General features: G+C 36.8%; 1 protein-coding gene across 13 annotated transcripts in view; it reads left to right on the top strand.

Moving 5' to 3' along the window:
• PCGF5 (polycomb group ring finger 5) overlaps window positions 1–21642 on the top strand; it is a 135529-nt gene extending 113887 nt beyond the window's left edge. For 12 of the 13 annotated variants that reach the window (XM_078151004.1, XM_020964115.2, XM_020964113.2 and 9 more), the window contains 3 exons: window positions 133–222; window positions 13216–13275; window positions 20380–21642. In XM_078151004.1, the coding sequence (XP_078007130.1) occupies window positions 133–222; window positions 13216–13275; window positions 20380–20427 (198 nt within the window). In that variant the 3' untranslated portion in view covers window positions 20428–21642. The remainder of the gene's footprint in view (window positions 1–132; window positions 223–13215; window positions 13276–20379) is intronic. The other variant, XM_078151007.1, reaches the window with a different exon arrangement.
• Window positions 21643–26814: the final 5172 nt, after the last annotated feature.

Raw genomic sequence — 26814 nt, 5'->3', positions numbered from 1 at the left:
ATAGACTTGAATGTGTTTATTGGATATTTCCAAGAGTCTTACAGTTATTTTTTTCTCTGAAAATGGGGAGTCATTGTTAATGATATATTCAAAATAAAATGTTAATGGATGTGTTACTTTTTTTTTTTTAAGCTGGATGTACTATGCAATGGTGAAATTATGGGGAAGGACCACACTATGGAATTCATCTATATGACAAGATGGCGACTAAGAGGCGAAAATGTAAATAGCTTTTTGTTTGTATTTATATGTTTGTTACTTTCACATTTCACAGTATACAATTCATACTACCAAGATTTTACCCAGGGCCTATAATTTGTTAGGAGAATATAAAAGAATACAGGTTCACCAGTGTTTCTTGTTGCATATGTAATTGAAAAAAGAGGCTGGTTCGGAGAAGATATCTAGTAGTTATATATGCAGGTTTTACAAAACTAATTCAAGGGCAAAATTTATCACTTTGCATACGTAGTCAAGGCATAAGAAAATTGGTACCAATTGAGTTGAGGGTAAGAGCTAGCTAGTGTGATACTATTTTGTGTGTAATCAAGGGGGACAGCCTTAGCTGTGTCACATACATTCAGAATTTCGGTAAAACCTCAAAACAAAAGAAAATTGTTTTTCTCTCGTTCAGACATTTATTAAACACCTTCCATGCTCTGAGGCCGTAGTGTTTGGTTCTAGGTGTAAAAAGATGAAAAATGGTGGTTCCCAACCTCAAAGAGCTTCAGATCAGTATGCAAAGTATAGAGAGTGTTACTGTCAGGCAAGAGCGAAATGTTCTGGGGAGATTAGAGGAGGGAGGAAATGCTTTTCAGATTTAAGAGTTTAAAAAATCCATACTATGGCAAATTGATAGGGAAAAACCAGAACCTTCTGCCCTTGCTTAGAGGTTGAGTATGGTTGGTTAATTAACTGAGTAAGATGTTGTATCAGAAAGTCTGGCAGCAGGGTCTTCTGTCTCATCTATTATTCCAGTTTTAAAGGTAGCTATTTTTGGCTCAGAGTAGTCAAGAGGAGCAGAGCAAAGCAGAACTTTTCTAATTAGTTAGCATATTGTACACATTGTATAAATACTATGCAAGTCAACCTACTTTCTAATAGTAAGTGAAAATTTAGGCCAGAGGTGAGCAGACCTATAACTTCAGTTGCTAGAACTCCTATAATTACTTTCCTACTGTTCTAGTTCACTTTTGGGTATGGGAAAATCATGTGTAGAAAAGGGAGGGGAAAAAAGGTTTAAAAGTAACTTTCCCAGACTTTAGGATGATTTTGAGAGCCATGAATGGCTTATTCCAGGGATGAAAAAGAATGTGCACATATCAGCTAGGCACCCTTAAAAAACTTATAAAAAGATTAGGAGAAATATATTGACAAATGAGTTTTAAATTTACCGAGTAATAGATCTTGAAACTGTATTTGTAAAAGATTGTTATACACATGTAGATTTAGAAATGATTAGAATTCAGAATCCAAGTAGCTGAGCTCCTGTTAACTCTTATGTAAGTTAGACAGAAGTACAACACTGTAGCCACATTACAAAATATTAATTGTTCTACTCTTTCTTTTGGAGATGAGCTCTTTTTCTAAAAGTGATCAATGCCATCTTTGATCATGCTTTGGAAGACCAGAAGATTTTTTTGTATTTAAATATTTTTTCTGTTTTATAGGAGTAAGACTGCAGTATCTAACTTATTCCCGTTTTGAAATAATACATTTACAAAGCTAGTTTGGAGTGCTATTTGAACAAAGATAGTTGTAGATAGGGTTCAAATTAATTTTAAAATGATTGCAGATTACAGTGTATAGCACACAGTAAACGTGGATAGCCAGTGTGATTATGGAATGGAATAGTCTGATGAATAGGAGTATTTAGGATTTTATTTAAATGATCAGTTTTCACAGAATTAGGAAATAAGTTTAAGAAGCAGCCTGGATTAGTGCTGCTTCCCAGACAGCACCAGAGAGTAGGTGCTGGTCTGCATTGGTTAGGACAAATTCCTCATCAGGAGCTTCCGACAGTAATGAAATCGGGTCAAGTCAAAAAGTCAATCTGATGTAAAACTGCTTTCAATTCCCAGTCATCTTCGATGATTCAGAAGGCCACTACCGTCTCTTAACAGTGGTGCCTCAGGATCATTATGTGAAGCTTCTGTTATTGCGTTAGTGAAATGTGGAAGCACTATGATAAATATAAATTTTCCTTTATAGGATGCCAAAGTGAGCCTTTACAAAAATTAAACTTTGAATTACATCAATTTAATTATATATAGCAGATTTTTAAAATAAGCTCATGAGTTTTCTTATGGACTTTCTGATAAAATTCTCAGATATTTGGGTATGTTTATTTCCTTTAAAGAACTTTTCACAAGTTATTAAGGCTGAAAATTCCAGCCTAGAGTCATAAAGCAGTGGAGAGAGAGCTGGGCTTAGAATCAGGAAAACCTGAGTTCAAACCCTGCCTCAGGTACTCATTATCTGTGTGAACCTGGAGAAGTCACTTAACCTCTGTTTGCCTCAGTTTCCTCAAATGTTAAGTAGGAATAGAAATAGCACTTATGTACTCTTAGGTTGTTGTGGGGATCAAATGAGATAATTATCTTCAAGCACTTAGCACAGTGCCTGGCACATAGTAAACACTATATAAACGTTAATGGTTAAAGATTAAAAGATAAAAGCGTTCAAAGATACTAAGCTGGGGGCAGCTAGGTGGCACAGTGGATAGAGCACTAGCCCTGGATTCAGGAAGACCTGAGTTCAAATGTGGCCTCAGACACATAGCACTTACTAGATGTATGACCCTGGACAAGTCACTTCACCCCATTGCCTCACCAAAATAAATAAAATAAAATAAAGATACTAAGCTGAACCTATTGCATACAGTATAATGTACATACAATATAACTTCAAATTCATAAGCCACACTCAGAAATCAGTCTCAGGACTTCATAGTGAGTATACATATTGGACAGCAACGTTGTAAAATGCTGTGCAGCTTTTGTGCACAATTCGTGCACAATTATATGTATCCAGCTTCATATATTGCTGCCTAATTCATTCTCACTTCTACCTAATTCCTACAGTGAGATGCAGTAGGGTTTTTTTGATGCACTTTTAATTTTTTAGGATAAACTTTTTTTTCCCCAGTTCACCAGAAATAATAAACTATCGGAGTTGAGCATTTCCTGGCTAGTGTGTAGTATGAAAGGCATAACAAGTGGCATACCAGTTACTATGTTAATACCTAGATTTGAATACAAGGGCAAATTAAGTTCCCTTTAACCCTCATAAGCAGACTTTAAAGATCGTCTGGCCCACACCTCTTATTTTTCAAAGAAGGAAATTGACCCCCAGAAAGGTGAGTGGCTTGCATTGCTAGTTAGTGACAGAACTGAGATTGGGTAGAACTTAGGTTTCCTAATGGCCAATCTAAGATTTTTTTCCACTTTTCATGAAACAGTGTTTTTATTTATTAGATTACTATTACTGGTACAAATCATGAAATTCCCCTATAAAAATGAGCATTTAAACCCATCCTTCCAAAATTTGATTTCTTGAGATTTGCCCCATTATTACATGGCATAAACTGTTTTGTATAAATCTATGGTATTAATGCAGCGCATAAGTGCAGTGTCTTTGAATCTCTGTTGCTATGGTAACTCTTTTCTTGACATGCATTTTTCAGCCTTCGGTAAGGCTAAATTTCTTAACCTTGTATTAGCATTGGTTTTTACATTTAATTTCTACTTCCTTAAAAAAAAATAATAAGATTAGCTTATAGAATGCAAAGGTCAATAGTATGACATACTTTATCATAAATCATAGTTTCTTAGAACTAGAAGGAACAGACCAACCTCTCACTCACCGTAAGAAACTTAAAAAATGTAAGCAAGGATGACCCATTCTAGCAGATAATCAGGAGAATTTTTTTCTGAGGATTTAGGGCTTGAGAATTTTTGTGCTTTGCCCCAAGAGAAAAGTTGATATGCGTAAGTGATAAACAGAACATGTAGGTCAGTTTCATCTTTGTAGTAAAATGCTCATGAAATGGGACTATCACTCCCTGATCTTTTCACCAATGTGATGTGGGGAACCTAAGGGTAATATATTTCATTGCAAGGCTTTTATCTCTGAGACATTGTCACAGAAGGACTTCGTGGGGTAACCCAAAATAAAAAAAAATTGCTAAGTTCCTGGCTATAAAAAGGTTCATCCAGAGCCTCTGAAGAAACATGGCAGATATTTGAGTCTTCAATTTTTTCATTCCAGAGTTCTGTCCTCCCTATTGGTGATTTTTGTTAGGGTTTTAATTTGAATGATAGGTAAGACAAAGCTAAGCCCTTCTCTTTTCTCTGCCTCTGTGTGTTTATTCTGTCATCTTTAAAGATCCTGCCTTTTTTTATGCAGCCCTTCCATTAACACATTCTTACTGATTGATTTCATACCAAAAAGTTAAGGTCCTCTAAGTTTACAGTATGTACATAAGAAAGCAGAAGGCTTCAGAAATTCTTGAGAAACTACCGATAATTAGGTGAAAAGTTGTAATGTTAGGTAAGTCGCCCTCCTTTTTAGCTTCTCATCCCTGTCCCAGGGCACGTCTCAGCTCAGATTATATCTTGGACTACAGTGTTCAGTTTGGGTACTACATTTTCAGGAACGAATGACGTTGTCAAAGAACGTGTCCAGAGAATGGTAGCTAGTATGGTGAGAAGATTCAGAACCATATTACATTAAGATTGGTTGAAGAGGGGCCAGCTAGGTGGCACATGGATAGTGCACTGGCCCTGGAGTCAGGAGGACCTGAGTTCAAATGTGGCCTCAGACCCTTGACACTTAATAGCTGTGTGACCCTGGGCAAGTCACTTAACCCCATTGCCTAGCCAAAACAAAAGATTCATTGAAGAAATTGATAGTATTCAGCCTGGAGAAAACTTGTAAGGGGGAATATATTCTTCACATATTTAAAGCGCTGCTATTTGTTGAGAGATTTAACTAACTTTGCTCGTCTCGAAAGAGGAAAACTAGGTGTAATGGAGGGAAATTACAGGGCAATAGACCTTGACTCAACACAAAAAAGAACTTAGCCTTGCAGAATCGGATGAATTGCTTCATGAGGTAGTGCGTGCCACCATTTTGGACAAGTACATACAGAGGCTGGGTGACTGCTTGTCAAAAATGTTGTTGAGGGAAGTCATTCATGGAGTGATGGGTTGGACTTTTTATGTGAAGTAGCTGCTGTCTCTAGGCAACTCCAGGTTTATATGTAAACATGTATTTTCATAAGAAAACCTTTCCAATTATCCCCATGGTGATCTTCATATGCTATGTTGGATTCCTCATTAACCTTTAGTTTAGTTTTATTTTTTATCTGAGCCTGTCATTGTTTCAGGGATCTCACTCATAGAAAGGAAACTCCCTCTACTGATGCAGACCAGCAATTGCTCTGCAACTCAGAGTCTTAATTACCCAGCACAGTCAAAGTCTAAATAACTGCCTCAGCGTTCCCTAGCCAGTGTATGGCAGAACCTGGAGCCCGGGTCTCCCTGGCTTTGAGGCTGGCTCTCTGTCCTCTGCATACGTCTGCCTTTTTGTTATATCCCCTCAGGAGCAAATTCCTGGCTCTTGTGGTCCTTCATGGTTGTATTTAACCCATGTAAAGTCTTTGAAAATGAATTGCTTTTCTTTTGGTTGAATATGATTGTGTACAAACAAGGTATAGACAGGGTTATGTAGGAAATAATCAGCAGAGGGAAGGCACTAGAATTAAGAGAGGTTGAGAAAGGTTTCCTGTAGAAGGGGGGATTTTAGCTGGGACTTGATGGAAGCCAAGAAGCAGAGATGAATGGAGAGAGCTTTCAAGCATGGGGGACAGCCATTGAAAATACTCAGAGCTGAGAGATGGGCTGTCTTGTTGAAGGAAAAGCAAAGAGGCCAGAGTCACCAGATTGAAGAGTGCTTGAAGAATATGAGGTGTGAGAAGCCTGGAGGTGGGGATCTAGGTTATGAAGAGCTTTGAATGCCAAACAGGATTTTGTATTTGATGCTAGAGTTGATAGGGAGCCATTGGAATTTATGACATGGTCGGACCTGCACATTAGAAACATCACTTTGGCAGCTGAATAGAAGATGGGCTGGAGTAGGGAGAGACTTAAGGCAGGCATACCAGCCTGCAGGCTATTGCAATAGTCCAACCCATTTTAGAAAGGTGTTTTTTTTTTTAATCAGAACAGGAAAAAAATTAAAATCTCATTAGCCTTTAGTTAACTAGGAATTGTACTAACTAGAAAATCCCTACCCCAAAATTCAAGTTAGCTATTCTTATTTATTAATGGAAGGACTATGAAGTCATAGATTTGGATCTGGAGGGTACCTTGGAAGTCCTCCTCCCAGCTCATGTATTTTATGGATGAAAATATCTGAGGCCAAGCCAGGTTTAATGACCTGCCCAGGATCCCACAGGTGATAAGTGCTGGAGCCAAGGTTTGAACCTTTCAGTGCCCAATCCACTGCCCTTTCCATTATACCGAAGGAGGAAAGGTCACCACAGAACAGGAAACAATCCAAAGCAAAATCCTTCTAGGTTCAAATTGGAGTGCCACTTTATGGAGTAGTCTGGAAACGGATTTTAAACAAAGTTACAGCATCTCAGAACTGAAAGAGATAGAGGCCAGCAGGACTCAAACCCTAGTTCCCAACAAGCCCTTTTTGCACTCGAAAAAATAAGTAACAGCTGACATTTATATGGTGCTTGTGAGTTTGCAGAGTACCTTACCTTCTTTAAATCATCTGTTCTTTACAACAAACTCTGGGAAGTAGTTACTGCAGGTATTGTTACCCCCATTTCACAGATATGGAAACTGAGTCTCAGAGAAGGGAAGTGACTTGCCCAAAGTCACACACAGCAAACTAGTGGAGAAGCCAGGACTCACGCCCTGGTCTCCTGGCTCCCAGGTCAGTACAACTTCCACCCTTATCACGATGCTGCCTTCTCTAAGAAACCATTGAGTCTGGAGACCGATCTCATGAGAAGTTGCCAGTAACTCTCAGTTACTGATACTAAGCTTGGCACCATACCCCGGGCCTGAGTTTCCTTATCTGTAAAAGGAAGAGATTGGACTCTTAGGGTTGTCATAGCTCTGTGTTGGAAGACTGGGGAAAGTCTGGGGCTCATGCAAAGGAAGATGCAACATGTTTTAAATGGTGGCCTGAAGAGGGAGAAAGAAAACATTTCCAAAGTCTTGCAGCTGCAATTAAAGATTTTCTTTAGTGATCAAAAAATAGCTAATTCCCATGAAATGCCTCTTGGAAAAAGAAAGCAGAACTTGCCCATAGCTATGTTAAGGAAATTGGTAAATGTGAAGGCTTCCCAAAGGTCAGGTATGGAAGGCACCCTGCCTTTAAGAGATAATGTGCTTTTCACATCTTACTGGGGCAGCAAGCTGACTTGAAGAAGGACAGTTCCATATTGATGCCATTAACCAAAGGAGAGCATGCATTTAGTTAGTTTTCCTGAAGCATTGATAGTTTGCATTGATCCATGCTTTCCCATGCACACCTGGTCAGATTTTGGTGTGTGGTGTTTGGACGTGGAACATAAAGGGACTAGCTAGCGAGGAGAAAAATCAGAGGCCTGACCTTAGTTTATTTTACCAACATGCACTACTGTACTGTGCTTTCTTAGGGAATGGAAGAAGCCGACATGGGCAGAGCAGGAAGAAAACTTCAGGCCTGTTGCTATAGAGTTAGAACCTACATGGAATGAGACAGTGTTGGGGAGGGAGGCTGGACAGTAAAGAAAAAGAATTAAGAAAAACACAGAAAAGGGTAGCAATGCAAGAAGGGAAAGGAAAGTAGCAGAGAAAGGTAAGACTGACAAATTTCATTTGAATTTACAGAAAATTGGGCTTTTCAGCCTTACAGAACATGGCAGAACTTCACAAAATCACAAATAAAATTTTCTGGGTTGTTTCAAATTTCATCCCCACATGCTTGCCCCATTGGGAACTCTGTTCAGTGGCAAAAGTGCATCAACACAAGCATATGGTCCCTTTTCCAAATGAGTCTTAAGCCATTAGATACTTGAGGACAATAAATCCTAAACATCTCATCATTACTGGTTTTAAACTCCCTACTCCCATGTGTTGTCACCTTCCCTCATCATGCTTTAACACTGATGACCTCAGAAGTCATCCTGTCCTACCTCCTTATTTTGTACATGAGGAATCTGAGACTTTAACAGGTTAAATAAATTGCCCAGAGACATCCAGTTAATTAACCGTTGCCAGAGCCAGGATTTATACTCAACTCCTCCAGCTCTAAATACAAGACACCTTATACTGCCTCTATCTACCTTATATCCTCCTAACTCACCTTTACCTGTCATTGAATGAGTCCTCCTCTCTGCTGACCAAGTCCATTTAATTTGAATTCAATTCAACAAACATTTATTAAGTTGATTGATATTATGTGCTAGGCATCAGGGATGCAGAAACAAATGCAAAAAGGTCCCTATCATCAAGTTTATATTCAGCTGAGCCAGCATCCCTTCTCAGCTCCATGCCTTTTTCTTGACTAAATGCTGAATAAAATTTCTTCCCCAAACAAGCCACCTCTACCTATCCTCTATCTTTCTATACATTTAAAAGAAATTAATTTATGCTGTTATATCAAGGTCATAGTTATCTGCCCAGAAGCATCTGCCTACCACCTCCATCTTCCTGGTTTCCAATAGCCATTCCCCAAAAAGCAACAGCCTAATAATTTGGTTATATCTTCCTGGGTCGTCCTCTTTAACACTTGCTGGCTCCAGTCCACCAAACATATTTATAATTAGAGTTGTTGAATTCTGAGTTGTTCATGGACTTAGTAATAGAAGAGATCTTTAATGTTGGCAATGCCAGTGCTCTCATTTTACAGGTGAGGAAATTGGGGCCCAAAATAGCTTTCACAAGGTCACACGTGTAGTAAGTGGATTTGGACCCAAATCCTCTGAGTCTTGAATCAAGCACTTTTTCAGTTGTACAATTCTATTGAGTGCCTAGATTAACCCTCGCCCAAAGAAGAGTTAATAAAAACTAGTTTAAGGGCGCTAGGTGGCGCAGTGGATAGAGCTCTGGCCTTGGAGTCAGAAGGACCTGAATTCAAATGTGGCCTCAGACACCTGACGCTTATTAGATATATGAACCTGGGCAAGTTGCTTAACCCCAATTGCCTCACCAAAAACAAACGAACAAACAATAAAAACGAGTTTGTTGTATCATGTTTCAAGATTGTTTTAAGCAAAGGAAATTTATAAACCATAAAATACTATCTCAGTGTGAATGGTACATTTAGAGAACCTCTTTAACTATTCATTAGGGATGAGTAACTGGCTCAAGCCCTCTTTATTCCCATTAACATTAGACTTTATCCTCTTTCACTTACAATTTCTAAGAATAACTTGCCTTAAGCATTAATGCAGTTTGTGCCTTTAAAGCTATAGTCATCCTGCTCTTACCAGTGTAAAAGGAATGAGCTCAGATTTTGACATTTTTGTTTGAACCTACTTCGGCATCATTAAAATATCAGTTCCCGGATAAAGACTAATTTATTGCAAAAAGTGAATACATTCTTAGCCTCTTAGTTCTTAGGGCTAAGGGACATAAGCAGTTCAACTGGTATGGTCCCCTAATTTCAGTTGAATAATTTTGTCAGTTACTAATTTTATAGGGTGTCAGACAGCTTGCCTAAGATCTCAAAGCTCTGTTCTTTAGCAAGGACAACGAGGCACAGATAATAAGAATTCATTGGACTCTGGAGGTTTCAGAATTGAAAGAGACCCCTAGCAATCATTTAGTGTGACCCTTTCATTTTTTAGATGGCAGAAGTGAGGCCCAGATGCATAAATGACTACCTCAGGGTCACACAAGGTAGTTAGAAGTAAAGAGTCAGAATTTGAACCCAGGTCCTCTGACTCCAAAGTCAGTTCTTTTCATCACAGCACCCTGTCTTTCACTAATAACCCTTCCATTTAGTTGGGGGCCACATCTGGCTATGTTAACGGTTTGATTCCATTCTCCACATAAGAAAATCATTTTATTATAGAGCTTTTGGCATAGTGAGTGGGAGCCAAAAGACCTTCATTCTATCCAGCCAATACCCTGTTCCATATAGAGTTTGCATCCTCAAGGGGAATGGTGCATAGCGCTGACCCAGCCAGGCATGCAGTGGTAGGCTGTGTGTTTAAAGACCTAAGTGTCTAGAGTGAGTTATTAACAGTATAGCCCTCCACTTGTTCAGAAAGACCCAATAAATTTCATTTAAATTCCATAACTTAGTCTTATTGCTTTAAGCCAGTGAGGAATTTTGTCATACAAGTGTGAAACAGTGACTCTCTTTGTGATCGAAAATATAATTCTGTATATCATATGGTGAGTGAATTTCATGTATAGCACAACAGAACTGAATCACAGGAAGAAAGAATAAAAAAGTAGGAAATTTGTTCTGGTCCTGCCTCATCATGCTGCCTAATACTGTATTTGGTAAACCTAAGATCTTTCTGACATTGTGAGTTGCCCCACTTATCTTTCCAAGAATACCTATCCTTAGATACTACTGTTGAATCCATTTTATTGGGTGGTTTTAAACTTTTCCATTTTTCTTTTATGTTAGCTGTTTTTTTTCTTCTGAAAATAGGGGGAAATATCACAGGATGTACTTCGACTTTTAGAGAAAAACAATCCGTGCTGCTTTATTGGTTTGGTTTTAGGAAAAAAAGTTTGTTCAATTTTAGTATTTGATAGAAATGGAATAGTTTTAAAAATGCCTTAAAATCATTGGAAATCCTTGTGGGTACCATAAATAATAGTTTTTTAAAAATTTGTGAAGCTTAATGTCATCATGAGCAAGTTTCAGAAGTATTGCTAACAACCCACAGCCAACCAGAGAAGGAAAAAAAAAATCAAACTTGTATTTATATAAAATTGGGAGGTCAAGGAAGGAATACAGATGCAGTAGATGCCAGTTAACACGCAAGGTAACCCTAATGACAGCCAGTCATTAGACCTCCAAAGCAGAGATGTCAGAACTTAAAACGTGATTGAAAAATTTAAGAAAATAAGTAAAAATGTAATATAATGTAGATGATCTTAGTCTGAGGCTTTCTAAGTCAGTATGCAGCCAGCAGGGATCTATCTGTTTGTACTAGTTTGACATCGCTGCTCCAAAGTATCTTTTTAACCTCCTCTAAACCATCAAAGTCTTTCTTCTCCATAGTCTCTCCTGCTATTTTTGTCTCATTTACCAAAGCTACACTTCTTCCTCAAATCCATTTATTATTTCCCAGTGTATAAGGGCTTCTTGCTGCTGTAGATAAATTACTCTTAACCATCCATAGTAGTACTAGTACTTTCAACTAATAGCTGACGAGAGAATGGAAATGGATACCCAGTTGAAAATAGTATTACACCAAACCAACTACTTAAAATGACTACGAGCTAGCTATTCACATAATAATAGAAGTGCCTAAATTCACTGCATCATGCCCACTTAGGTGATGATTTTAGACACTTCGGCTCCAATTGGTGCCTGGCCCCTTTTTAGTTGCTTTACTTGTACTATCAGGAAGCAATGATATTGTCAAGAAAAGCAAAGAAGTCTTCTTGATTAGACTGCACCTTCAATAAAGGAAGGGGGGGAACGGGCTAATTCTTGTACAGAGAACATAAGTGATAGGTTTGAATGATCACTTAGGGAAATACTTTCTTCTTCATCCTTCTGTCCTTTCACCCAACCTACCCCATATCAAATCTTGCTAATATTAACTGCTACATTTAGCCAGAGTGATAATGTAGACATATGTAAAAAAAAAAAACTGTAACAGAAATAAGATGATAGTTAAAGGAGGAAAGCCTTCCCAGGAAGCAATAGTTAGCAAGGAAAGTGGCCGTGAGACCAGCAGTGCCACATGTGGAAGGTTTTTCTTAGGTATATGCATGATTCATGCCTAGATAATCAATGACTACAAAGTCTGTTTCCCTAAAGTCCTTTGAATAGCAAATTCTCTAAGGAACAAAGAAATTCAAGTTAAGGTACCATAATCATATTTGTATTTTATTCCTTCCCCAACTTAACAACCATTTTTAAAAATCATGTTCATATGATACAATCCATTAAAAACGCCTCATTCCTAAACATTGTTCTATCGCATATTTTTTTTCTTATTGGAGATATATGTACAGATCAGTTAAGTTACTATTTGGATAGGTTCAGAATGCTCATTTTGTTTGTTTTGATAATCCTATTGAAATAATTGCCATTTATGGTTAGAAAACATGTAGGACAAATTGTATAGATAATGAAAATCATGATGGGGTTTACTTTTTATTTTTGAGTGAATAAACGACTATTGGATGATTTATTTAACAGGGAAATATCTCATGTATTCAAGCCTGGTGTTCAGACGCCAGAAGCTAATCTAAGCATGTGCAGAGCTTCATTCCCAATCTTGAAAAGTGACCGACATGAAGCTCTTGGTATGACTGAGCAAGGATCATATCTTCCTCAGAACCTTGAGCTACCAGGGCTATCCAATTGTATGACTAAATCCATTGAAAAATTCATAAATTATAAGGAAAGGAGAACTTGGTAGAGTTGAACCTACTAAGAAGGAATTGACAAAAGTAGGAACATAGGAAGTCAGGTTTCCCTAGCAGGATTTTCTTTGAGAAGAGATCAGTAGGATAAGTTGGTAGAAAGTACCTTGTTTTGGCAGAGCAGACCCCTGATTTTTCTGGAGTGGGGCCCTTCCAGTGAAGAAACTCCCTTTACCAATGCATATGTGGAACTGTTCATGAAGAATTACCCAAGACTCTTGAGAGGTTAAGTGACTTCCCCAGGGTCTCACACAGCCAATATATGTGTCAGCAGCAGGGCATGAGTTGAGTTCTCTGACCCCATGGCTACTTCTCTGATCACATTCTGCCTCTCCTAGTAATTTTAAGTAGCATTTATTAGATGTATAAGACAAAATTTGGACTCGCTGGGCCAAACTGAATAATCACTTTGAATTAGGAAAGTAATTTTATTTTCAAAAAGACATACCACATCTTAGAAAGTACCTACTTAAACTAAGTTATGTCTGTCTAATGTTGGAAGGTAAAACATTTTAAATGATTAGTTGTAAATATGTGTCCAGTTGTGGATGCCTCTTATCTGATCAGTTCATCTCCTCCGCAGTTTCGGTGTCTGAACTGCTCAGCTTCGCAAGTCCGCTCACAGGATGGCCCTTTTTATCAGGTAAGAGGCACTCACGACTGTACATGTTATTGCTATTAAGGATATGTGAATATCTCTATGATAAGGACCCACTCTGAAATTTGTGTAGCTTTGTAATCCTGATACTTTCTGGGTTATAAAATCAATGTATAGGTTATAACCATTTCAAATCATTGTACTTATTTCTATAGAATTACAGCAAAGCTGAGGTTTTAAAAATGAAGTTGCACATAAATTCTAAGGCTATACAATAAATAAATGTATTTTACTAGTAACTAGCTTCAACCTACATGAACTATTTCTGTATGTTACCCTTGGCAAGCATTCTGTAAGTTGTACACATTTTTCTGACTTGTGTGTCATGCACAGATGACTAAAAAGATAAAATATCAAATTGTGGACAGATGTGAATTATAGGTACTCATAGTTGGAAGGGGTCTCAGAGGCCATTTAATCCATCACCTGTGCCTGAGTGAGAATCTCTACAACATCCTTCAAACGTTGTTATTCAGCATTCATTTAAAACCTTCTAGTTAGACAGTACCCAATACCTACTGTAACCGTCCATTCCTTTAGATAGCTTAATTAATGAGCTTATAATTTAACCTTTTTGCAGCTTTCCCTCACTGCTTGTTTCTAGTTGTACATACTGGAGCCAAGCAAAACAAATCTAATCCCTATTCAGCATGACATCTCTTTACATCCTTAAATGCGGTTGTATTTCCCCTAAAAATCTTCTCTTTTCAAAGCTACACATCCCTGCTTCCTTCAACCAGTTATCTTATTGGTATGGTATTGAGGCCCCTCACCATCCTGGTTGCTCTCCTCTGGACATTCCAGTTTCTCAGTACCCTTCCTATGGCACCCTAGTAAATAATACTCCAGATGTATTCTGAACACATCAGGATACCTACTGCACGGCACGCTGTCATCCCCAGGATTTGGGGCACTGTGCCTCTCTTACTGGAACTTGGGGTTGCATTAGCTTTTTCAGCTACATTGTCACACTAGTTCCTTAAAGCACCCTGATCTTTTTCGTGAAGCTTATTGTCTATCCAGGCCTCTTCCTATCTTATATTTGGGAAATTGATCATTTGAACAAGTACAGAACTTTACGTTTTTCCTTGTGGAATTTCATGTTATTTAAATTTTATTCTTTGTTCTAACCTCTTGGTTCTTCTGGATGCATGATATCTTTATCTCCTGGATTTTCGTCTTCTGCATTTCATCTGTGCATTTGAGGCCTCCCAACAAGTTGACTTTTTGGGCCCAGTCATTCTTAAGAGTTCCAAATCTTAACTGTATTTATCACCTACAATCCTATCTCTCTCATCCACAACCATACCTCCAGAGGTCCTGTCAGACACTGCTTTGCTGAGATCTTGGTAAAATAAGTCTATAGCTTCCCCTTGATCTGTCAGCCTTCAAAAAGAAGAAAGAAATAGAATTATTCTGGCATGGCCTGTTCTATATGAATTCATACAGTCTCTTAGAAGATCATTCCTTCCTTTTCTAGACAATCACTTGTAATTCCCTTTAATAAAATGTCCTAAAATTATTCAGGAATGAAGGTCATGATCACTGGGGCCCAGTCTTAGTCGAAGTGATCTATAGTTTGGCCTATAGCTTCCTAACTCTTTTCTGATGTAAAAATCAACCTTATAGCGTCTCTTCTGTGCTCCATGATCTTTCAGAGGTCACTAAGATTGGCTTGGCAGTCACATCTGTCATGCCTTTCAAAACCCTGAATATGTAGTTCAGGGACTTCCTCTCCTTACACCTCTGAGGTTTCCATTCCCAGTTAACCATTTGTGTTCTATCCTTTCAATTCCAGGGATCATTTTTCTTAGAAGAGAAAACAAACAAAATAGCAGTTCTTCCTTCTCTCTGTCATCTCTTATCATTTAATCTACCTCTAGCAGGTAAAATTTTACCCCGACCAAGTAGATGTAAAGATATTGGAAAAGACTTAATTGTAAAATTTTCCTTGATCCCAAAAGAAAATAGTTCCGAATCTTAAAACTGCGGTTCTGTAAAATATTGTTCCCGTCCTCACCTCCCAGTCATCAAATCGTGGGGATTGTTACTCTGTAGCACTTAGTGGCTAACTAAGTCATCTCTTATTTTCTGGTTTTGGGGTCCTCACTCCAAATCAGTGCCTGTCTAGTGCTCCAAGGAAAAAAATCCACGCATTGCTATTTCAGACCAATCTTTTTTGTTATCGAGTGGGGCTCTTGAGCCCAAATGTTTAATTAATTGCTTTCTAAGAGCCCTCTCCCTTTTTGCTAGACATAAGTAGTTTGAACATGGAACCACAAAATCTTACTGATAGGAAGTATCTTAGAAATGTAGTCCAACTGCCCACCCCATGGTAGTACAACAGCCATGACAAGTGATCGGCTTCCTCTTACTGAACACTTCCTGTGTCAAGGAGCTCACCTCCTCATAAGGCAAGAAATTATAAAATTATTTTTCACGTTGATCCAAAGTCTATACCTTGGAGACAGCCAAGCATAATCCCTCTTCCAAAGTTTAATCTCTTTTCAAATAACAGTCCTTCAAATTGATAGCAGCTAGTGGGCCTCTTCTGGGCTAAACATGCACAGTTCTTTCAATACTTCCATATATGACATGGTTTTCAGACCCCTTGTTATTTAGGTCATGCTGTAGTTTGTCAATGTCCATCTTAAAGTTGGACACACCGTCCTTGTCTTTCCCTTATTTTGTTTCCTCCTCTTAATGGCTGTTAGCCTTAGGATGTAATTCAGACAGCAGTCAGAGAAGAAGAGAGCTCACTCTTACCCTGGTTTACTAACCCACTGGTGGCTTAGCTGTCGTAGGTCAGCAGGGCCCTCCAAGTAGAAATTCCTTCTTCTTTGGGACACGGAAGAGAAATGTGTCTTCCTTGGAGCAGTATCAGCAGCCCTGGCCAGGTGTAGGATACGTGCAGACATAAGGAATTAAAAAACTAATCGGTTTTTCAGAGGAACTTTAAATCACATCTCTCATGGGAGGGAGGGGGGGAAATCAACCTTTAGCCATACTCAGAGGGTCTAGTATAAATGCTACCTAGCAAGGAATGGGCCTTACTGGCTAGGTCTTATATGCAGCATCGGCCTCCATTGATAAGGACAGCGATCGTTGTCAAAGTGAGGTTGATTGATTTGTCTGCAATAGGTAAGCAGCAGAGCATCTACGTGAGCCCTGAATTCTCAATAACCTAGGGAAGCCCAGTGGTCAGCTTTCTGCCTGTTCCTACCAAGAAGGTTCCAGTTGTGGTCTGACTGCACAATAGAGCCGCTCTGCTTCATGTTAATTAAAGTTGCATGAACATTTTTAGCAGCTGAGTCATACGTTTTTGTTGTCTCTTCTGCTGCCTTTGTTCTCAACCAGAGCACCTCCATCCTCTTCATGTGGGAGCTACTGTTAAGCCACATCTCTTTCCCTCTGGTACTTGAGCATTTGACTTTTAACATAAGTATGGGCAGTGCTCTCCATTTGTCCCTATCTTGTTACTTTCGTCCCCTTGTTCCAGCCCCTCGAAGTCTTGTCAGGTGGTTTGCTGAAATCCAGACACGCTCTGCAGCATTTCCCTGATCTCTCAGTCTAGTTGATGCTATCAAGACAGGAACTGAGGTTAGTTTGGCATGACTTGTTAGGGAAAAACCGTGCCGCCTCTCAGCGAGCACCCACTGTTCGTTTTGGAGTATTCCGGGGGACAGGCATCATGGTCCACCTCCTGCAGCAGTCTGCTGCCTTGTTCTGGTACCTATCTGGTACCTGTCCCATTGTTTTACAGTTTCTCAAAGTTTATTGACGGTGGTTCTTCAGTCATGTTTGTAGTGTCATTCATCTGGATCAGATGACTTCAACACATTTAAAGAAGGTATTTGATCTTTTATTGTTTCTCATTCATCTTAAGTTTCAGTTCCCTCTTAAGCATGTTTATTTTACCTTTGTGAAGGTCACTTAATGTGAATCCTTGTAGATAACCAAACAGAAGGCAAATCGAAATTTTGGATAGTTGAGGTTTTTGAGATTAGTTAATCTTATGCTACATTCCAATATGACTTATCCTTGTCATTGAAAATACACATGAAGAAAATTTGTAATTTTTCTTAGCTTTTTGGGAGTGAAGCAGGTGGAGTGGAACCCTGGGCTCATTCAGAACTTTGCCACCCCTGGCACTATTCATCCGTTGGTCTTGCCACTCGTTTCTTTTTGTCCTTTGTGCCTCCTTAAATCTTTTTTTCACATCCCTTTAAGATTGGAGTTCTTCAGCAAACCCCACCCCCACCCCTCATCCCTGTGCGGTGCAGCCACATAAATCTATTTAGATGACTGTTGCGCTTTTTTTTTTTCATTAGGATCATTGTATTTGTATCATCAGTCTTATTTTGGGTTTCTGGCTTTGTTTTGTTTCTGGCTCTGTCTGTCTTGAGACGATTTTACTTGTAGAGCCTCTGGTCATCTGCTTTGTATTATTCTTCTACCATTTTTTTCCACGGCCGTCTATCAGGTATAACCTTCTTAGGTTATTTGATTTCCTTTTCAGTCCCATGTCTCTTTTTAATCGAATGCACTGTCCATTATTCTATTTCTGCTGCCAAGTCTTAGTGATATCGTGGCGATTTCTCGTGTTAAATGTCACATTTGCTTTGTTCCTTACTCTTTTCCCAATTGCTTTCTCCTGTGAATTATTAGATCTGTCCCCCGTTGTCGTTGTTTTTTTCCATGTCATACCTGTTGTCCTCCATAGTATACTCTTAAAACAATTTTATATCATACTATGTCTTCCTTGACCTTTATTTTCATCTTAAAGCTCTCCTTATTGTGTATATGTGAGGATTAAGGTAAACATAATAAAGATAACCATTTAGACAAGGAGTTAAATCCTGGACTGGAAGGGTATTATTTTTTTACCAACTGAGAGAAAGGTAAACTTATCTTAAAAAATTGTCCTTTCCCTTTCTAACCTTATTATGATCCTAAGAAGAGATGGATGAATAATAATGGTTGGCTGCTCATTGGTATCGTTTCATTTATACCTATAAATAACCACGCCTCCATTTTAGTATTTTAGTCTGAAATAGAAAAAGATTTTTTTTAAAAAAAGGTTAACTATTGGTTTAAAAAAAACCCACTTTTCTTGCTACTTGGTTTGAGGCCAGTGGAAAGTAATTTGTACACCTTTGGCCTTAGGATGATAGTTCACTGTAGGTCTTTGTTCTTCTCCTCAACCCTTATTCCTACTTACAACCTTACAGATAAGTTAAAGTTGGTCCTAGGTTGATAACTATGCAGAGAAACTCTGCGAAACTGAGTATCTAAAGAGTATCCACTAGGCCTTCCCTTGCTTTCACCAATAGTGTTTAAAACTTGTGGCAAACAAACCAGTTAGAAAACTGAACTTACATTTTCTTAGAATGGGGGTTTGGAAAGAACCTTACAATACAGTTCAAGTCCCCTGCGAAGGAAAACGGGGCCCTGCCTAGGTCAAACAAGAGTAAGCAGCTAAGTTAACCTAGTCTTTTGATATCATAATCAGTTCTCATAAGCCCTGGTAACCAAAAGTTAAATAAAAAAATGTAAAGTAAAAATATTTATCTAGTAAAATAGATAAATTTCTCTAAAACTTTTACTATACTTGATTAAATAGTAGGATCATTTAAATCAAGATTCCTAATCTTTCAGCGGAAACTTATGTTGATTAGACTATATTTTTCATTAACTTATAACAGAGGACTTAAAGTGTTGGTCTTAAGAATTGTTAGACCTCACTTATTTTAATGACATTTCCATAGGTCTACCTGCATATACATTTCACTACAAAATGGCTGACTCGGTTTCAGTCACTGCAGTTTTGTTTCAGAGTGACTTCCTGAGACACAAATCGAATTCATGGTGTGTTTTGATACTCTTTTGTAGCATTGCTGAATTGGATCAAAATCAGTAAACCCCTTTGTTATTGTAGAACAAACAGACATTAAGGTCAAATTAAAACAAATCCCTCCCCTCCCCCCCCCCCGCCCCATTCAGAAAAGTAGGAAGAGCTCATGGCTCATCACTTGTGGGAGCTGTTGCTTGATTTCAGACAAGTCAAAGGAGACTGCCACCTTTTCTTCCCGTGTTTCCTGAGAACTTTAATTGTTGAAACTGTCGTGATTCTCCAGAGGCAGGAAAAGAGCAGATCTAGAAATGATTGTGTTGAAGGGCGAGCTGAAGAGAAAAAGAACTCCATAAGAACTTGATTATAAATGGCACACGGGAGGCCCCCAACACTGTACATGAGGAATCTAGTTTTGACTTAGAACAGACACAAAAATTTTTAAGTCATATTATCTAATTTGACCATACTGTATAGAATCCTAAGGTGGTTTGATATTAAAGAGGTAGTTTACATTCTGTTTGTAAATGATACAGCTGGCCTCCTTTAGGAAGTTGTCTTTTTTATTGTACATTTTTATCTGACTGTTTTCAATTAATCAAACTGAATAATTAACCAGATACTAATTTATTATTTAAAAAAAAGAAAAACAACTAATAAAGTACCGTATTAGACCATCAGTAAATGCTGGGGGTTGGAGGGGAAGGAAAACAAACAGAGAGGCCACAGAGACAAATTAAAAATCAGAACTTTAACTAAATAGAACAGTCTTTGATTGTGGAAGCCCTTGATGGCCCTGTTCTTACTCCTAATCATAGAGGAGGGGGAAAGTGTCTAATTGAAATTTAAGTCTTGCAACTAAATTGCCCTAGGTAGACATTTGAGTAGTAGTGTTTTCAATTTAAAAAATATATATATTTGGGAAAGGGAATCCAAACTTGCCTAAATTAAGGCAATTATTAAAAAATTCCCCCAACCCTCTACCATTTTGGAAAAGTAATTAATGAATGGGAGACAAACATCTGAAAAAAAACTAAGTCTAGAAAAAAAATTTTAATAAGGAATGTTTCTGGCTTAATTCTCATAATCGCTACTAGTGACAGATCTAGTAATAAGTTATAACTTACAATTTAAAATTCTCAAGGTCCTTGAATAGATACTGTTTAATGAACTATATCATTTGCACTTTATACGAATCTAAATTATAAATTGTTCATTGTCTGATTTTTATTTTATAGTCTTACCCCATGGTATTGCAGTATCGACCAAGAATTGATTTTGGTTAAACCAAAGGGCATAAATCCCACCGAGAGGAATCCTGCACTATTTGTTTACCCATCGACAGATTGCACAATGAATGGATGTGTCGGACTAGGGGACACAACTAGAATTTCAGCATGCAAATAAGAACGTTGTCTTTCTTTAAATTGTCAACTGCATCTTTGTCATTTCTATTGAGAACAAACCAAGTGCCATTCTGCTACTGAAATCTCTGCATAAGATACCTGTACTGTCCAGCCATTGCATTGTAAGTCATAGCTGAAACCAGTCCAGTGTATCACCAAGATTCTATCTGCTGACTATTTTGCTCGCCTGTTCCAAGACTGTACTAATACCAACGTTGATTACACTAGGAAATGGCAGTGCTCAGTCTTTGTGGTGTTGCAGTTTTCACATATTTGCTACTTTATTGATTATTGTTTAAAATAATAGTACTGTATGAGAACTTAATGATTATATCTTGGAATTATTTTGTATAGAAAATATACTTAGAAAAGTGGTTACATGCCGCTGTCCTGTTCTTGTTAAAAAGTCCCATGTGTAAAAGTAGAGTTTCCTCATGTACAAGAGTCCTTTTTTCGGTGAATATTAATTATTTTTCAGATAACATTAAAACACAGCATAATTATAGTAATTTTTAGTTGTTTAAATAGAATCTACCAGTAGCTCTGGAAAGCCTTTTTTGGTTTCCTGGGTGTAATTTTGTGTAACATATATAAAAACTAAAGTGAGATTCATAAGTATTCAGGACATTGGCAGCTGATCACATTTACAACGTCAGTGTGTAAGTGAAGTTATTACTCCCTCCATAATGCCTTATGGACAAGCAGGAGCTGTGATGTGAAGCTACATTGTATTTCCCATTTTATATATGTCTCCCTATTTGATTTTATTCAAGTTATAGTACATTCTGAAAAAGTTGGCCTTAGGTGTGTGTCGTTGTGGCATGCAAAGAGTTATGATGACTTTACATTAAATGTTAGAATTTGTAGTCGTTATGACATTAGAAATTTTTGTGGTTTTCAAGAGTCTCAAAGAAAATTGTATATTAACATTTTTTGTCAGCTATCACATTTCCAAACAGTATTTTTAAAAAACAAAGGTAAATGTGATATGGCAGATGAGCAGACTAACCAAAATCAGTGGTTAAGGGGATTTCATTTTAGATCCTTTTTAATAATCAAAGAAAATGGGACATTTGCCATATATATATATATATATATATAATATATATATATGTATATATAAAGTTTTATTGAAGTTAGAGCTAAAATAGCATACTTAATTTTATAGCTTTTGTAGATACATGTCCTTTGCAACCTTCCATTCATTTCAGATCAGTTTGTAAATCAAGAGTTCTATCTTACGGTAATTCTACAAAAATAAAGCTTGTATCATTTTATCTACAACCACCATTTAGGTAACTTAAAAATTACATTGGTATTCAAAAAAGAGGAAAATTACTTAAGAAGCTAAGTTATATCAATAATTAGAAAACAAATCAACTTGTTTTCTTAATCAGGTGGGGAGGAAACTTCAAGGGTAGGAGTAAATAAACTCTCTGCTTTAGAAATTTGACATGAGCAGTTTGTGTGTTAAACACAGTCTAATGCACTGTATGTATACTAAAATTTCCAGTAAAATGTAGCTTGTAAATTTTCTGAATCAGCTCCTTAGTACTAGTTATAATATAGCTAAAATCTTAATATATTTTACAGTATATAAAAGGCTATAACTTCATAAGTCCTTTTTAACATATCTTTGATAGAACTTTTTGATTTAAAAAATTATTCATTCCGACTTTGTTAGAATATTAATAGCAATATTTTTAGGCTTTCATTTGTCCTGGTGGTTCTTTGGGAGGGTTTGCAAGCAAATTAAACAAACAGAGGGGGAAAGGGGACATTTATTTGTCTTTGAATATTTAGAAATAGATTTTTACCCTTGCCCAACAAAACCCTCTTGAATTCAGTAAATAACTAAAGAAATTCTTTTGCTTTGCTGCAAAGTTCTACTGCCTAACTCCCCTCTTGTAGTAGAAAATCCAGCATAAATTTGTCATAGCCTGGTCAGTAGTTAAAACAACATTTCAGAGTTGAAAATAATTTTTTATTAATTAAACCATTAGGGAACTTTTTTTTTAACTACAGATAGGAAACTTAGTTATTTCTGTGTTTTCTGCCAAGAAGCATAGCCTTAAACACATTTTTATACGTACCTGATTTCTTAGCTACTTAAACTTATGCTGTTCTAAACATTACTTAATCATATTTAGTTGGCTATTTTTCTACTGAACAACTACACGACATTAGGAGAGTCTTATTCTAAAATTCCTTCATTTCATATCAATGTTGTGATGCATGTTTTTTAAGTGTAATTACAATGTACATGTCAGAGTATGCACCCCAAAAGAAAAAGTGGGGGAAAGATGAATATCATAAGAAGACAAGCAGATACTTTGGATTAGTTACGTATTTTAAGGACGACATAAGTAATACAAAAATATCACATGATGGACTTGAACTTCACAGCTTCATCAGCCTCTAAAATAGATACATGATGTAGTCTCCACCTGTTCTGATACTTTTTTTTTAATGACTGTAGTTTAAAACTATTTGCACATCTAATAAGACTGTAAATCCCCAGATGCTTATTCCCCTAAATCAGGTTTTTGAACTTCTAAGAAGTTACACACAGAAAATTAGAATATGATTTTTTAAGGCTTATTACACAACTTTAGGATACACATGAAATTAATCTCTTCTTACAAATAATCTCTATGGAAAAATCAGTCAGCAGTTAATAGAATCAGAGAACAAATTGAAACATAACAAATTCCTTAATAGCTATTCAATCAAACTAAGCAATAAACTAAAGGAATTTGAGTCCCAGAAAGTTTTGGGTTTTTTTAAACCTTTTTGTTAGTTGCCTTGGGGGAAAACCATAAATGTACATATATGGTCAAGTCCAGGAGGCTTGAAATTAAAAAGGGTGTTTGCAGAATACAGACATCTCATTAATTGAAGCAAACAGGGTTAATTGACAGATTGGACTTTTGTTAGATTAACTAGAGGTTGTTAGGAAACAGAGGGAGTAAAATATAAAGTACATTGGTGAGGTATTCTTGTGGAACCTGGGAAAAATTTGAATAATGTCTTTTTAACTATAAAGGAAAATGCATTATTTGCCTTGTCAGTGTTGAAAACTCTCTTCCTAATGTGCCACATTTTATATCTGTAAATGAAGGATGCCTAAATATGGCATTCACATACATAACTAAATTTCAGTGGATTCGGGGGGGGCGGGGGAGGACAACAGATGTATATCTTATGTGATGTTGCAACTAACTCATTAGCTTTATTGACAATGTTATTTCAGAGAAAGTGCCTCATTGCTAAAACTACATTTCTGTCTTTTAGATTTACTGCATAAACTTTGAGTAAGAAGATGTTTTGGTTTGTGTTTCCTAGGAATTGTTTCATTATTTAAATAGTACTTTTAAAAAATGGTATGTTTAGAAAATTTTCTTTTTGAAAGATTTATGTTAAATAGGCATCACCAAAGACACATTTACTGTTAGGTAATGATGTTGGGAGAAAAGCAATTTTAACACTTTAAAGATTGGAAACATTAAGTTTGGAATTGAATAAATTTTCTATTCTTTTAGGCAATAACCTTGATTGATTGCGATAAAATTCACCAAAGAAAGGCGTCAGACTGAACATGCTTGGTGAGATAAGTCATATATAGGTTTTCTTTGAACAAACTACACTACTTTACAGAGTAAAATAAATCCCCAAAGATGGGAATGAGATGAGCACAATTTTTATTTCTTTGAAGTGACAAGTGGTGGACTGAATTAGGATAAAGAGAAAGACATAGTAGAGTGGAAGCTTGAAGTCTGTTCTTCTGTACTCGAGCTAGTTCTTTCACAGTAAAGTTCAAAGTCAAAGTTTAAAATTTTGAAACGAGAAGCATTTTTTCCCCCGGTGGTTCTAGATCTGTTCTAGATTTGTATTTAGTTAACTACCTGGTCAAATGACATGGAAAATATTTTGAGTGCAAGCTCTGTAAAAGAACTTGGTATGCTTAACCTTTAAACAAAAAGCATGGTATTCTGATTGATTTTCAGAAAAACTTACATATTTTTGCCACCAAAAAAAAATCATATCTTTTCATAAAGGGGCTTGTATTTTATTCTTAAAAGGCAAAAACAAAAAACTTGGTGAAGAATTACTTTTATTGTTATAGGGATCCAATTAAGGGCTTTTCCATTTTTCCAAATTGTATTTTTGTCCTCAGGATTTGACCAGCTTCTAGGAGGAATTTTCGTCTTATGCAGACCTTTTGATGTCTCTAAGCTTCAAAACTATGTTAGATGGGGCTGCCATGATGGGTATACCTCTTGCCAAATTCTGCTCTTTCATGAAAAAACATGGTAGTTTGAGTGTAATGATAATTCAGTTAATGTAAATTGTGTATCAGCCAAATGTTGGCTGGCTGGTTATATGAATTTAGAAAGCAAGTGGTTGGTATAACTGTTATTCTTTTGATTGAGAATCAGGAAAGCTTGGAAATGACATGATCATAATTTGAATTCGTTAAGTCTTATGATTGGAGGATGAGGTCACCAAGCCAAGAGAGAGGAGTGCAGTGTCTGCCATTGCTGGCTTTTGAACAAAGAAACATTTTAAAGTGTGCTGTCAGACTCACAACCCTTCCAAAGCACAAAGTACCCAACTCCTTCTGGATTTACTTGACCTATCTTAGTAATATTTTGGTGGGGAAGGGCCAATTTGAAGGTCCATAAAAATGCATTTAAATCTATCACACTGGGTTTGATGGCTTTTTCCCCTTAAAGCAATGTCATTGCTTTCAATACTTTCAGATTATTGATAGTAAAAATGAAAAAGGATGACTTTTTAACATGGCAACATAAAGTTTTTACAAATACTTTTGCTTCCTTGTATTTTAAAATAAAGTACTGCAGGAATTGAGCACATCTTACTTAGGAAAACTAAAAAAAAAAAAAAAGGAAGGAAAAAATGATTGAACTTTGTAATGGCCATCTTAGTATATCTGTTTATGCATTTTTCTCACATTAAAACTTGACTTTTAAGTTGATTTCTTCCCTGCCTCAGTTGTCATGAAACTTGGTATCAATTACTCAAGTAAAAACATATATATGTATATATAAAAGCATATACACACATATATTATTAGACCTAATTTTCTTCGTTTCTTCTATAGATCTCTGTGGGACGTAGATCTAATCAAGTACAGATGCTGACTAGTATATGTTTCTAGGTAGTGTTAGGAAAAACATTTAAACAATCTCATCCCTTAGTCTGTTAATATTCTGTGCGTCAGTTCACTGAAGTTGGAGTTCAACACGTTAAAATTTATACTGGGATCAGCCCAAAGCAGTTTTCTGTAGTTCTTTGGAATTTTTTGTTTGTTTTGTTTTTAGGATGGGGATGGGAGGGGGGTGGGCCCAAGTGACCTTAAGTAAAGCTGTGATCCAAGTAAGGAGAAGAAAGGACCTAGGGTGTACCAATGTTCTAATGCTTCCTTGCATCTGGTCAGCCACCAGAGTGATTGTCAGTTTTTAATACAATAGCCCTCACAAAACTGAAAAGATCATAGGTTATATTGTAAAGTTATGTTGCTAATTTTCTTTTAAAATATAAGATATTTTAAGCTTTTTGTCAAAAGTGATAACATCTTAATACAAATAAACCTTTTTGTGGTTGTAAAATTTAGCTTATAAATCATTCAAATTGAAGTGAAAGAAATACCAGGTCATTGTTAATGACTTAGTCTATTAAGAATATATGTATTTTTGTAAAGAAAAAGTACTTGTAGATATTTAATCAGTCCAAGAAATACCTTTGTTTGTTTTGCAAAAAAAAAAAATGCTGCTTAGAAAATAGAGTCCCTTAAATATTTTTTTTTTTTTGTGCTCAAATGTATTTTTTGTTGATTTATGGAATGTTCTGTGTGAAGCTGTGTATAGTTGTTACAGTTGGGGCTAAAAGCATTTTTTTATCTGAACTTAGCCAAGTATATTTGACCATGTCACAAATAGTATCTTTGTTATTAAAGTTTTGATTGCCTAATAGAGTCTTGTGTTTGTCCTTTTTAATATTTATGACCATAGACCTCATTCACTAGACTTTTTTGGAGTCATTACCTGTAGGCCAAGTTACATTGAAATCCATTACAAATTATAGATCTGCCCTTTATAAAGACTTCTTTCAAGAAAGTGCTATTTTGTCTCAAGATGTCATCATTCCACAAAGTGAGCCTTAAGGTAGGGTGTAAGATTGTACTAAAATCCATCCAGTCCTTTGAGCATTAAGCTGTGATATCCTGATGGACCTGTGATCACA

This window comes from Phascolarctos cinereus, unplaced genomic scaffold (assembly GCF_003287225.1).
Source record: "Phascolarctos cinereus isolate Bilbo 61053 unplaced genomic scaffold, phaCin_HiC Scaffold_3;HRSCAF=262, whole genome shotgun sequence".
Classification (NCBI taxonomy): Eukaryota; Metazoa; Chordata; class Mammalia; order Diprotodontia; family Phascolarctidae; genus Phascolarctos; species Phascolarctos cinereus.
Note: the sequence above shows the minus strand (reverse complement) of the source record. Positions and strands in the feature narration are given on the sequence as shown.